Source organism: Antedon mediterranea, chromosome 9, assembly GCF_964355755.1.
Source record: "Antedon mediterranea chromosome 9, ecAntMedi1.1, whole genome shotgun sequence".
Lineage (NCBI taxonomy): Eukaryota > Metazoa > Echinodermata > Crinoidea > Comatulida > Antedonidae > Antedon > Antedon mediterranea.
In genome coordinates this window covers 25,049,835-25,063,981 of record NC_092678.1, presented here as the reverse complement: position 1 = coordinate 25,063,981, position 14,147 = coordinate 25,049,835, and the positions used below count along the sequence as shown (strand labels likewise).

The 14,147-nt window shown below is 34.4% G+C and overlaps 1 protein-coding gene across 6 annotated transcripts in view; it reads left to right on the top strand.

The window, feature by feature from the left end:
• Positions 1-14,147, top strand: part of LOC140059391 (uncharacterized) — a 54,200-nt gene that overhangs the window by 33,758 nt on the left and 6,295 nt on the right. For 3 of the 6 annotated variants that reach the window (XM_072105277.1, XM_072105276.1, XM_072105284.1), the window contains 28 exons: positions 495-602; positions 723-824; positions 1,293-1,406; positions 1,642-1,758; positions 2,531-2,650; positions 2,992-3,040; positions 3,204-3,344; positions 3,465-3,523; positions 3,833-4,168; positions 4,472-4,774; positions 5,263-5,388; positions 5,578-5,667; positions 6,614-6,745; positions 6,883-6,916; positions 7,329-7,469; positions 7,678-7,736; positions 7,970-8,311; positions 8,856-9,152; positions 9,309-9,468; positions 10,057-10,118; positions 10,329-10,347; positions 10,535-10,663; positions 11,158-11,225; positions 11,359-11,374; positions 11,925-12,065; positions 13,399-13,463; positions 13,588-13,606; positions 13,843-13,980. In XM_072105277.1, the coding sequence (XP_071961378.1) occupies positions 495-602; positions 723-824; positions 1,293-1,406; positions 1,642-1,758; positions 2,531-2,650; positions 2,992-3,040; positions 3,204-3,344; positions 3,465-3,523; positions 3,833-4,168; positions 4,472-4,774; positions 5,263-5,388; positions 5,578-5,667; positions 6,614-6,745; positions 6,883-6,916; positions 7,329-7,469; positions 7,678-7,736; positions 7,970-8,311; positions 8,856-9,152; positions 9,309-9,468; positions 10,057-10,118; positions 10,329-10,347; positions 10,535-10,663; positions 11,158-11,225; positions 11,359-11,374; positions 11,925-12,065; positions 13,399-13,463; positions 13,588-13,606; positions 13,843-13,980 (3,487 nt within the window). The remainder of the gene's footprint in view (positions 1-494; positions 603-722; positions 825-1,292; positions 1,407-1,641; positions 1,759-2,530; positions 2,651-2,991; positions 3,041-3,203; positions 3,345-3,464; positions 3,524-3,832; positions 4,169-4,471; positions 4,775-5,262; positions 5,389-5,577; positions 5,668-6,613; positions 6,746-6,882; positions 6,917-7,328; positions 7,470-7,677; positions 7,737-7,969; positions 8,312-8,855; positions 9,153-9,308; positions 9,469-10,056; positions 10,119-10,328; positions 10,348-10,534; positions 10,664-11,157; positions 11,226-11,358; positions 11,375-11,924; positions 12,066-13,398; positions 13,464-13,587; positions 13,607-13,842; positions 13,981-14,147) is intronic. The other 3 variants (XM_072105282.1, XM_072105281.1, XM_072105283.1) reach the window with 3 other exon arrangements.

The window sequence follows — 14,147 nt, the reverse complement described above, 5'->3', positions numbered from 1 at the left end:
TCAATCTGAAAGAAAAAGATGAGTTTTCAAGGCAGATTTAAAGGCGATAGTAGACTTATAAGGGATTATTTCAACTTTTTACTCGGGGTACCCAAGTCTAGGACTCTCTCATCTTCTCCTCTTCCATTTCCTCCATCTGGACACTATTGAGTAAAAAGTGCGATTTATAAAGTACTACTCCTCCCTTATTCGTTGTAGTATTGAGCTGGGATTTGGCATGAATATACTACAGGAACATGTCCTCAAAGCTATAGAGCCGGATTTTTAAAACAGGATGCAGCCATATCACGTCTCCGAAGATGGTACCGTATAGCCGTATAGCTGATTTTGATGTTATGTGACTTCATCCTGTCTTATGACGTTATTACATCTTCTTTTGCTGTACCCCAAATATCGCACATTCGTGCTTGTTTTTACTACAGTTACAGATTTAATATACATAAAGTTATATCATTTTTTATAAAATTGGAGTTTGATTTGCATTATTCCCTCAGACTGTCAACCAGTACAGTGTGATTTCAACTGTGTAAATGGATATGTACTTGATTCTGATGGCTGTGAAACATGCCAGTGTGCCACTCCAACAGTACCTCCAACAGAAGGTATGTTATAAACATTAACATATTCCGATAGTAGCAGTAGATCTTTAGAAATTGAACCTTAAAATATCTGGTTTTAACTGCTAACATTTATAACAAGACTAATCATAATAATTTATGTAGGACATGTTGCGTGTGTGACAGTGACGTGCGTTGGACTTTGTCCTGGACGTAGAAAGGTTGATGAAAATGGCTGTCAAACTTGTGAATGTGTTGAACAACAAGGTACCACCGTATATTATGTATAAATCAATTTATCAATAAAGCTAATGTCCAGAAAGAAGTTTCATTTAAAATTTAATGTCTCATAATATTATTATAAAGCTCTATCTACACTATCAAACTAGTTTGAAAAAAAAGGTGTGATGTGCCCAAATATGGTAGTGATATACCCACATATTGTAATGATATGACAGAGCTTTACATTCGTTTTCCATTTTGCTTAAATATCGCTGCTTAAATTAATAATTAATTTAATAATTAATAAGTCTGTCTTTAATTTTGTTTATTGCTATGTGCAACATGTATTGTTTTACAATCCATTTACGATAAAGCCTGCATCCTACAAAAAGTGTTGATATATAAACGTTTGGTATGTTTTCTCTAATTTAAATATGTATTAGAATGTATTATAGAACAGGTTACATTAGCATGGCTACTAACTGTGAGCTTCTAACAATATTTCTGTCTTAGCTCCAAGCTATGCACCTGTTGCGTGTGCTGTGTATGCATGTATTGAACACTGTGAATTCGGAGGCGTCATTGATGGCAATGGCTGTGAAACTTGTACTTGTCGTCAACAAGAAGGTACCAGCAATTTTGGCCTTTTTTTTTTCAAAATGTTTATACTGAACAAATTTATTTGGTGGGCGAATCAACAGTATTTATTGTTGCAACTAGGTACATTTGATTATACTGTACATATATAATGAAAACAAAAAGCGTTTAACCAATAAATTAAAGAGATCTAACGAACTTGCTATTAAATACGTCCAATCAGCATCAGTTTACATAAAAACAATGATGAGTGTTTTTCTTACAGGTCCGGAGTGTCTATCGTTGCCTGCGGAATGCTCGTCGTTGTATTGTAGTGATGGTTATCTAAAGGACCAGAACGGATGCAATACATGCGAATGTAATTATCTAGTGAATGTTACAGGTAATGATTAGAAATGACATTACATTTAATAATAACAGCAGAAACAAATCCGCCACTTACAGCTTGGTTAACAGGATCATACACAATTACAACAACTCAGAAACACAAAGAAACAGATGAAAATTGGAGTTAAAAATGTCGATATGGGGATGGGCCGGACTTAACTATTATAAGATAACCTTAATCTGTAACCATATTTAAGTATTTTATTTAAATCGGATCAAATTATATCATTAAAATAAACGAAACAAAATTATATGTATTATATTATTTTTTCTAGTTTTCTTCTTTACTATGATGCGTTATTTATTTTACACAATTTGACATGTTTTATATAAATTATATTTTTTATCAAAAAAGGTGCCCATTTAGGCCCATGGTTTTTTTTTGGCAGTTTGTAAAAATTCTTCTTCATAGAATGCAAACTTTGCAGTGATTTATGTGAAAATAAGTCTCAACAGTGTTTTTGTCTTTATATTTTATATGCATGATGTTGTTGATTGATTGATTTACTTTTTCAACTAGTCACACAACTATATACAATAATAACATAATATAATATGAAACAATTAATACAACAGTCAAACTCGAGTTAAAAGGATATCCCATAAAGTATAATATTTATTTCCATTGGGGTCCAGAACACAGAGAAACAAATTGCACAGGTTCCTTACACTAATAATAAAAGAAGAGATCAAATAAATAAAGATTTAAAATTTGTATAAAAATGGTTTTAAACAATTTTTAAAATACAATGTTATTACTTCTATAGAAGATGGAGACTATTCAGGAGGTGTAGAATGTCCACCGTTTATTTGCGACAAGTTTTGTTTCTTTGGATACGAGACAGATATGAATTACTGCAGAACTTGTTCATGTATGCCTGTAGTTGGTAAGATTATTTGCTTATTTATTACATGTTACTGCAGCAACTACATTTTTATACTTTTTAAACCTGTTTATGTAATTGCTTAGCTACCTTTTTTGGGTCACCATACACACTGTGTATTACAGTGACTGCCTCATCATTGATCAAATTAAAAATCATACGCCACTGCAGTAGAATAATGTAGTTACTGCAGTAACTGCAGTAGAATAATGTAACTACTGCAGTAACTGCAGTAGAATAATTGTGACATTATCGTTTCCATATATTTACTTGTTAATTTTGTTAGATATGAATTGAAAAGTTTGTGTGAAATGCAATTATTAGAATTTTTGTTTTTATTCTAGAAATAGACTTTGAAGAACAGGAACGGTACAAACAAGCAGAAGCTGGCAGGTTTGTTTTTTTAGTTGTAAAAACAAACCAGGAATAAACATCCCTGACTACAAAATGGAATGGTCCAGACACATTTTAAGTATCTGACATACAAAATATCATTCTCATCTTTCTTCCGTTTTTGTTTATATTTTCATTCTGCATATAAGGTTTTATCTTATAGGTGTCCAGAGGAACAGAGGCGGCGGCAAGAGAACGTAGATGCAATCTTAAATTCAGAATATAGTGTCGGACCATTCCCAGAACCACAAGATTGTGATAAAGATGGTAACTTCGTCCAGCAGTCATGTACTGTAGAAGAAGGGTAAGACTGTCCTTTAAGTGGTGATCATTTTGGTGTCTGTTATGATGAAAGCTTCGAAACTACTCTCTTACGTTCCTTTCATTTTTTTTCCTTTATTAGTTTTCTTTGTTTTTCTTTCAGTTGTGTATGTGTAGACAAAATTTATGGCTCAGCCACCCAGCTTGAATATCCAGAGTGTGGTTAGTACATGCTTAACTTATCATGCTTAACTTCATAAACAACAAACAACGACGAGGGCGTATCCCCATACTTCGGTTCAGGTGCTGCCATGAACTTTCTCTCCCTTTTTTTGTGATATTGTATTTCAAAGCGCTTCAAGACTTGTTTTTTTGTACATTAACTATGCTAGGCACAAATGCGGTATGACTTCTTCTTTTAGCCTTTTATGCACACTGGACCAACAGCTTATTAGTAGTTCTATACTGTTCCATCGTTTTTATTTGTGTTAATTATAATCCGTTTTATATTTTCTTGTTTCCTTATTACAGATCGGTTCAAACCATGCATGTTAGACTACACTGGCAGAATAGTTGAAGCGCTAAGAAGTGCTGGCTACACAACCGAAGCAGACGAAGTTGACGGAATGATTAACAAGAACGATACATACATCATAAAAGTCCTGGCAACCATTGATGAAGAGCGTATTAGTAAATATCTTGTGAATCAATACTGGGCAGAGTGTGACGGATACGGTAACTACCTGGATACGTCCATTCAGCTGTCCACTGGAAGTAAAAACTGTAACTATAGAAACGGTTCGTTGATTCCAGGAACAAGGAGAACTGTCGGGGAAGAACCAATCAACTGCAGAGAGTTATACAATGGTAAATACTTAATTAAGCTTAAAAGCTTGCTAAAGCATTTATTTTTGCATTCTTTGGTAATTTAGTGACTCTGCACGGTCATCACTACGCGTTTTGATGATCTTACTTAAGTGTGAGAGAGTTTAATTCTCAGCAAAAAAATATATACCGTAAAATAATTATCTTACATGAAAAATAGTTGTTGAAATGTATTTGAATATACAATGATATTATTCATTCAATATAAAAATATTGTTTTAGAGTCACTACAGTATCAGTAAATTGTCACCAACGTATAATTGTCATTGTTTTCCTCATGTTTAGTTCCATCACCAATTGAGTTTGATGCACAGCCATCTGACATGACAGCTGAGGCTGGTAGCACCATCATTTTACCCTGTACATTCAGTAAAGTAGAGGGCTACGTTTACTGGGTGAAAGACTCCGAAATACCGGTCAATGTGTACCCACACAGTCGCTACTACGTTGACAGGAACGATGCTGAGATGACCTATAACCTTGTGATATACGATGTTCAGAAGGAGGATGAGGGCCAGTACCATTGTGGGGTCACATCTCTGCCTTTCTATGAATCCAGCACTACTGCTCAGCTCACTGTTACAGAAGGTATGTTTTAGTTCTGTTTCTTTAGATTTTAAGATATTTGTTGCCAATGATGTAAATAAGTATCTACTAATTTAGGCTCAGACCAACATACTTACTTATATACTTGATAAGATGGCCGTCCAAGGGGCTGTTCGTCTTGGCTGTTTGTCTTTGTCTTCATCACCAGGTTTATGTGTACTGTGAGTGGGAAAGGTTTAGGCCAATGCCTTTATAACCCAACATCTGTCAAGACGAGTCTTGAAGGAATTCACCATTTCGGCTGCAACTACATCCTTAGTTAGACTGTTCCAGTTGTTGATAAACATCATCTTTGTCATGTTCTGTCTTGCAACATGCTTTCTGCAATTTTTTTTCTAGTTCTGTCTCTAGGGCAGGATGGTTTATAGGTGATGCAATGTCAAAGTCACCAAATAGTTAGTTGAAAAAAATTGCCTTGCGATTATGCCACCATTTTCAAGCGATTAATATTCTTTATTTTTCTTATTTAGCTCCAGGCTGTCCAGCGCTTACTGACTGTTTGTTAGTCTATTGTAGTCAAGGTTACGTAAAAGATGAGAATGGCTGCGATACTTGTGAATGTTACCAACCAGACTCACATTCTACCACACTTACAAGTAAGTTACAATACTTAAGTACCTCCAACAGCTCACTAATACAATACTTGGGTCATGCTCTCATATCATTAATTAAAGAAATTAATTATTAATGTTTATATTAATGTTATACTGATGTCATCACATAATGTTTATTTTCCATAATGTAATTGTTTACTCTCTACTGTTGATTATATTTGTTTTCCTCAGAATGTCAACCATTTAATTGTTCATTAGAATGTAATTTTGGTTATGTAACCGATAATTGTGGTTGCTCTGTTTGTGAATGTAATGATTCAGGTAAAAGAGAATTGCAAATATGTATGCAATATTAATGATATCAACCTTAACACCTCCTTTGAGGGAGAGGGGGTGAGGAGAAATATTATTAATATTGTTGAAAAATGCATGTCAAGTATATTTTGCTGGAATATATTACAAGCGTTGTAATTGTGTTAAACTACTGTGGAGTAGCTTTGCGTCAGGGATTTACAAGCGATTATGACTTGTCTTTAAGGAAAGCTTATCAGGTCAAACTACAATATTGATTTATTAACTCAATACTTAGAATACTACACTAGTTTTCTTTTTTGTATTTAAATACATTTTTTATGTACTATACAATATTAAACATAATACATAATAATATTGAATATATACTGTATATTTTGACATCATTTATATTGATTGGATTGGCAACATTAGCTTCATATATAGATAACATACTATATGCATTTATGTGATTTGCTTGATGTCATCTCATTTTTATGTTAATTTGTTTACATCAATTAATTTATAAAGTATTATTTCTAAACTGTCATTGATATTTTTGTTTGCAATGTATATTTGTTTTAACATTTTATTTTAAATTAGGTTTTATATTTGTATTGTTACATGTTTATGTCTCGTCATGTTGTATTTTTGGGATGTCCCTAACAATCAGCTTCGGCTGGATGGACCACCCTCGTAAAATATTGTTGAGATAAATAAATAAATTAATTAAATGAAAGTCAACTTCACCGAACTCTCCTAAAACTTTTACCTTTAATTTAATGTTTAGTTGGCAAACAATAACTGCCAGTTTGGACGAGTTGACTGTATATCATAATATTGTTGCTGCTTGGTACTATATTTTGAAATTTTATTTATAATTTTTGCAGTTTTAAAATTAACATTTAATAATGTTTCTGAAATTTCCATTCACATTTTTGAAGCAAAATAATATTAATATTTTATTTTCTTTCAGACTATTCATCCAGCATTTTTGAAACCTCGGCTGGGGACGATTGTCCACCATTTATTTGCAATAAATTCTGTTTCTTTGGATTCGAAAGAGGAGACGATTACTGTAGATTGTGTTCATGTTTACCTAAAGTTGGTAAGATTTTACTTAAGCAATTTTGTAAAAGCTGTACGTGGTAAATTAATATTAATCATGTTAAAATGTTAGCAGTAGGTGTCCTTTTTCATAGTTGCTTTTACAATCTGATATTTGTTTTAATTTTTCTTTTTTAGAATTACCAACAAAAGACCAAGAAGCAGAACCAAGGTATTTTCATATTGTGTGTATTTCTCATTTGTCATATCTTAATGGTCAAGTTTTGTTTTGTTATTTGACCGGCATTTGTCATATCTTAATGGTCAAGTTTTGTTTTGTTATGAACACCGTCTCACTTGAGAACACCGTCTCACTTGAGAACACCGTCTCACTTGAGAACACCGTCTCACTTGAGAACACCGTCTCACTTGAGAACACCGTCTCACTTGAGAACACCGTCTCACTTGAGAACACCGTCTCACTTGAGAACACCGTCTCACTTGAGAACACCGTCTCACTTGAGAACACCGTCTCACTTGAGAACACCGTCTCACTTGAGAACACCGTCTCACTTGAGAACATAATCTCACTTAAGAACACAATGAAGTGGCAGTTTTATGACTATATATTTTTTATTATTTAGGTGTTTTGAAAGTCGAAGAGAAACCTTGAGAGAGATAGATTCAATTCTTTCTGAAGACTACAATGTGGCACCATTCCCAGAAGCACCAGAATGTGATGATGAAGGATATTTTGTTAAACAATCGTGCACTGCAGAAACAGGGTAAGGGTGCTGTTTGATAATGTGACGTAATCCCCTAAAATTATGCTGCACTTCAGACAAGACAATTGGCATATTAACCGCATTGGCCTATAGAGTTTCTGCAATTTTATTGTCTTAATTATGCCTAGAAAAATGAATTTCCATTTTAGGTGGACCAATAAAATTTCTTGAATCTTGAAATAATAATGATGTTAACTTTAATTTTTAGATGTATATGCGTGGATGAAATACACGGAAGAGTAAATCCATACCAATATCCCGATTGCAGTAAGTGTCTTGTACATTTGTTAATTGTGGTGGTTAGTGGATTGAAGGCACATGGGGCTTTTATAGGTGTAACAATTATGTCATATGGGAGTATGTTTCCATACATTTTTTATTCAAAAAAATTACTGGGGTAATAATGATCAGCACTTAGAGGTTTCACAACATTATATAAATCCAGGATATTATTATTATATGGACAATCCCCTCGATTTTTTTTTGTGTATGCATTGCAGATGAGTACACATCATGTGTGGCTTCCATGAGTAACATGATATTAGAAGCCATTAGAAGTGCAGGTTACAGCGAAGAAGCCGACGAAATCCAACAACTTCACGTAGAAAAGAACATCCCCGAGGTAATGAACAAGCTAGCGTTGCTCGACGAAGATCTAGTCAGCGTTTACCTCGTTGATCAATTCCTGCCCGAGTGCGATCATTACGGTGATTACAAAGACAAATCACGACAACTTTCAACCGGAAGTAGCATGTGTAACTACGGAGACGGAACGTTGATTCAAGACAGTTTGCGAAGATTTGATGAACCTCCGGTCAACTGCTACATATACCTTGTTGATGGTGGGTGATTGTTTAGCTCTAAATCTCTGTCTACACTATCAAACTAGTTTGACAAGAAAGTATGATGTTATAGTAATGATATGATATCATGTCCATATATGGGCACATCACATTTTGTTGTAACATAAAGTGTGTAGACAGGGCTTAAGTTTTTAAATATTCAATTTCCAAATGTTAAAAATATTATCATGTTTAATAGTCCCTCAATTTCTGTTTTCCTTAACAATCATTTACATAGGTTGATAATCATTATCGCCATCATCATATATAGTCTGTCGGGTTCATTTATGTGTACTCCTCCATTGGTTTTCTTGTATTTTCATTGATAACTATTTCCATAAATGAAATTTCTCAAAAAACCCTCTAATTTGAAACTCAAAATTGCAACGTATCTAGCAAGTAAAAAGAATTGTAGTAGAAATGAATAGAGAAATCTTGTAAGATGTAAGGCAGGCTAAGAAGTACATGGACCTCTCGGCGACGAGGCTGTGAAGTAAAAATAAAGTACAAATAAATCATTTTGGTTTTACTCTTCCTTTCACAGAAGCACCAACAGTGATCTTCGATGTGGAGCCATCGGATGTCACAGCAGCCATTGGCAGCTCCGTCAACATGATTTGCAGTTTTCTGGAAGTCGAAGGCTACGTCTACTGGTTCAAAGACGACATTCCTGTTAACGTATTTTCACACGGCCGTTACAGGGTAGTGAGAAACGAAGGCGACAAAACATTTGATCTTGTTATCATTGGCGTAGAGAAAGAAGACGAGGGAAGTTATAGATGTGGTGTTACTGCTCGATCATCATCGATTCTTAGCTCACCCGCTCGTCTGGTTATAGAAGGTACGAACAATTGGTTAGTTCTACCTCTCGGCCCTTACCAATAAAATATTGTCATTAAAAAACAATAAATAATATTTATTTTTAGATGATAATTGAGAGTAGAAAGGCAAATCAAAATAATTATCATATCGCGTTTTATATTCCTTTTTTTCACAGAAACAAGTGAAGTACCACTATGTGCTCAAAGACGAGATGAACTTAACTTAAATATAGAATTAGCTCAAAAACTTGGCATCGAAATACCAGACTTTGGTAAATTACCAGCTTGTGCTTCAGATGGTAGATATGAAGTTCTTCAATGTTTTGATGGCGTTGGGTAAGCTATACTCTTAACATAATTCAAATTAAAAACTGTCATTGTCCAATATTCATAAACAATAATGAATGTTGTTTGATATAAGTTGAGCTCTGTCTACACTATCAAACCTTACGTGACAAAAAAATGTGATATACCCATATATGGACATGATGATAGTCATATCACTACCTTATTTGGACATAACACTACCACATTTGGGCATATCACACTTTTTTTGTCAAACTAGTTTGAAAGTGTAGACAGAGCTTTAGAAACAAAACACCAGCAAGAACAATTGTGAGTGAGTGGCCGAGCGGTTAAGACAGTGGAACCGTAATTACGTAGCCATCGGCAGGGGTTCGAGGCTCACTCACTCCATGGTTCTGGTGGTAGAACGAGTCTTCTCGGATAAGGACTATAAACCGTAGGTCCAGTGTACACATCTAGCTCGTGTGCACTTTAAAGAACCTAGTACATCTTTCAATTTCAACAATACTCTACTATGTAAAAACAAAAATAGGTGGTCAATGTTACATTTACTGAAAAAATAAAAATTGTTTTTGCTTCTCGCATAATGGTAAAATTATTTATTATCTTTGTTTTTAGATGTTATTGTGCAGATCCTGAAACTGGTGATGTCAATTCAGACCTTGTTCCTCCAAGTTGTGGTAAGATACTGCTAGTGTGCCCAAATATAGTAGTGATGTGCCCATATATGGGAGTGATAATTATGACATCATCATGTCCACATTATGGGCACATAACATTTTTTGTCACATAAAGATTATACTATAAAATTATAAGGATGGTATTTACTCAAATAATTGTGATTTAATATTTTTAAATCATGTTTTTTATTTCTCATGTTTTTCTTTCAGTCCCATTCGACCAATTAACGTAAGTTGATATTTTAATAATACTTTCATGTGAAATATGCTATTTTTGTTTGGGTTAATTAAACAGCAATGACAGACAACTACTAATTAATGCATGTTTTCTAAAGAGTCCAGGGTAATGCTATTGAGAGATTAGATGCTAATTTATAAATATTGTGTTTATATGTTTGTTTTTGTTGTTGCTATAGTTGTGCTGAGTTTGCTGAGATTTATAGACGTCAACTAGCCAGTGGCTTGATTGCTGACCCAGAAATACAACTTTTGACGTGCTCAGAGGATGGAAACTACGACGCTCAACAGTGTCGCTCAGATTTTGGGTACGAAAATTTATTGTTTTTTTTTATTTTATTCAATTGAAACCAACAGCGATAATTAAAGCCACTAACAGGTTTTGATACAAACAAAGCCAGGACCGTTTTAAGCACCTTGATTGGTCCTAACATTGATCAAGGGCTTCTTTCTTCCAGTGCCCACCTTGACCAGTGGAACCAGATACTTGATGCAGAGTCTGCCATACTAACTTACTTGAGACAATTCTTTAACTGTCAATGCAATACTTTATTTTCTATGGACTATGATACCCAAACCATTTCATTTCATGATTGAAAATGTTCATCTGGTTTGTAGGTATAAGTGTATTGAAAATATTCTTTTTTCCAAACCAATAATTAGTAAAACTAGTTTTTACTAATTATTGGTTTGGAAAAAAGAATATTTTCAATATACATTTCATTTCATGTTTCTATTATATTAGTATCAGAAAATTACATTGCTCAGCTTTTAGTTAGTATTGTATGATATTTCTTTGTAGTTTCACCGACTGCATATGTGTAGATATCAGAACAGGGAAACCAAATGGACTGACATCACCCAATTGTAGTAAGTATTGTATAATTTATATTATTACTAATTATTAGTTTCAAAATTCAATAGTAAGTTGGTAAATGTAATTTCTTGGATGAGTTTTTGATATATTGGCTGAATTTTGTTTTCGTTTTTGTTTTTTTTTCAGTGACACCAACAGGAAAGTAAGTATACATTCGAAAGAGATTAAGCAAGCTAATCTCATATTCTCTAATATTACCTGTTTCACATTGCCTACCAAACACACTGAGACGCACACCATACAAAACAACAGTGTTTTAATTAGTTTATTTCCACATATACATACATGTACATGGAGGATGTGTCGACGCTAGGGTGCACATCATCCAAAACAACATTGTTGACAACCCATTGGCTGTAGCATACGCTAGGGTGCACATCATCCAAAACAACATTGTTGACAACCCATTGGCTGTAGCATACGCTAGGGTGCACATCATCCAAAACAACATTGTTGACAACCCATTGGCTGTAGCATACGCTAGGGTGCACATCATCCAAAACAACATTGTTGACAACCCATTGGCTGTAGCATTTTACTAAAACTTTGTTCCCACAACACAAAGACTTAAGCTGCGACTTGTTTTAATAATCATTCGTCCTTGCATCTTAGCGGGAACCAAGCTTAAATATGAAAGGGGTAGAATAAAGTTACACTTTTCTACTAATATATTATTGAATTCATCTCATCAGATGTGCACAGAAAGCAGCAGCGGTCAATCAGCAACTGGCAGAGGCTGCAAAGCTCGGAACCGAGATAGCTGACCTGGTTCCACCAGCCTGCTCCCCCGATGGAAACTATGTGGACGTCCAATGCTCACTAGAACCCCTAGGGTAAGATTCACTAATAATTACACAATATGTGGACGTCCAATGCTCACTAGAACCCCTAGGGTAAGATTCACTAATAATTACACAATATGTGGACGTCCAATGCTCACTAGAACCCCTAGGGTAAGATTCACTAATAATTACACAATATGTGGACGTCCAATGCTCACTAGAACCCCTAGGGTAAGATTCACTAATAATTACACAATATGTGGACGTCCAATGCTCACTAGAACCCCTAGGGTAAGATTCACTAATAATTACACAATATGTGGACGTCCAATGCTCACTAGAACCCCTAGGGTAAGATTCACTAATAATTACACAATATGTGGACGTCCAATGCTCACTAGAACCCCTAGGGTAAGATTCACTAATAATTACACAATATGTGGACGTCCAATGCTCACTAGAACCCCTAGGGTAAGATTCACTAATAATTACACAATATGTGGACGTCCAATGCTCACTAGAACCCCTAGGGTAAGATTCACTAATAATTACACAATATGTGGACGTCCAATGCTCACTAGACCCCCTAGGGTAAGATTCACTAATAATTACACAATATGTGGACGTCCAATGCTCACTAGAACCCCTAGGGTAAGATTCACTAATAATTACACAATATGTGGACGTCCAATGCTCACTAGACCCCCTAGGGTAAGATTCACTAATAATTACACAATATGTGGACGTCCAATGCTCACTAGACCCCCTAGGGTAAGATTCACTAATAATTACACAATATGTGGACGTCCAATGCTCACTAGACCCCCTAGGGTAAGATTCACTAATAATTACACAATATGTGGACGTCCAATGCTCACTAGACCCCCTAGGGTAAGATTCACTAATAATTACACAATATGTGGACGTCCAATGCTCACTAGAACCCCTAGGGTAAGATTCACTAATAATTACACAATATGTGGACGTCCAATGCTCACTAGAACCCCTAGGGTAAGATTCACTAATAATTACACAATATGTTTCTCCTTAATCTCAATATGTTCTGTTCTGTTTCTTGTTTCGCACCGCATATTGTGAGTGCAACCGATCAATACGATGCTTGATGACTTTTGTATATATTTTCATTTCTTTATCAACCTTTTTCTTTATATTTTAACAAGATGAATAAAATTATATTTGATTTGAAAGGTGCATGATCAACAAATAAATAAATAAATGGCATGATCTAGCACAACCAAATGGATAGTATGTAGAAGCCGTACTTCACAAAGTGTCAATGTTCTATATTCTAGTACTGCCGCCACCCCCAACAAACTTAAACCAACATTTTTTTGTTTGTTATTTATTTGTTATTTATTTGTAGCTGTTACTGTGTTGACATCATAACTGGAGAAAAGACAGGAAAGATTGCTCCTGACTGTAGCCACGGTACGTAACATTCTTATCATGTGACATTAATTTTTCTTTGCATATATTAAATTTTCTTTGTTTTTTTAGAACAAATTAATTTAATAAACATGTTGAAACTTTGTATTATTTGCTTTTATTTCAGATATCACAGAACTACAAGGGTGAGTATTATTTTTAAATAGTTTTCATTGAATTTATTTATGTTTGCTAAGTTTTCATTCATCAACAATTTTATTTTGATGAAAAATTTTTATTAAGCTCTGTCTACACTGTCAAACTTTATGCGACAAAAAAAAATGTGATGTGCCCATATATGGACATGATGTCATATTTGGGCACATCACACTTTTTTGTCAAACTAGTTTGATAGAGCTTAACATATATGTATGTGTAATAGATGCGCTAAGGAAGCAGCAGAAATCAACCAGCGGTTACAAGATGCTTATAGATCAGGCACCATCATCGCTGATCTGTCGCCCCCAACATGCACTCCAGATGGCAACTACGCTCTTGGACAATGCTTAGCGTTGATTGGGTAAGACTTTAAATTGGTATGAATATTCATTTATTTAAATAAAGTTTAGAAAGTATCTAAACTTTAACATTGTCTACCTAAAATAGTAAAACTATTTCAATATAGGAATAAAACTAAAGAAACAAATTAAATAAATAAAAATTATAAAATGAGAACATCATAATTAG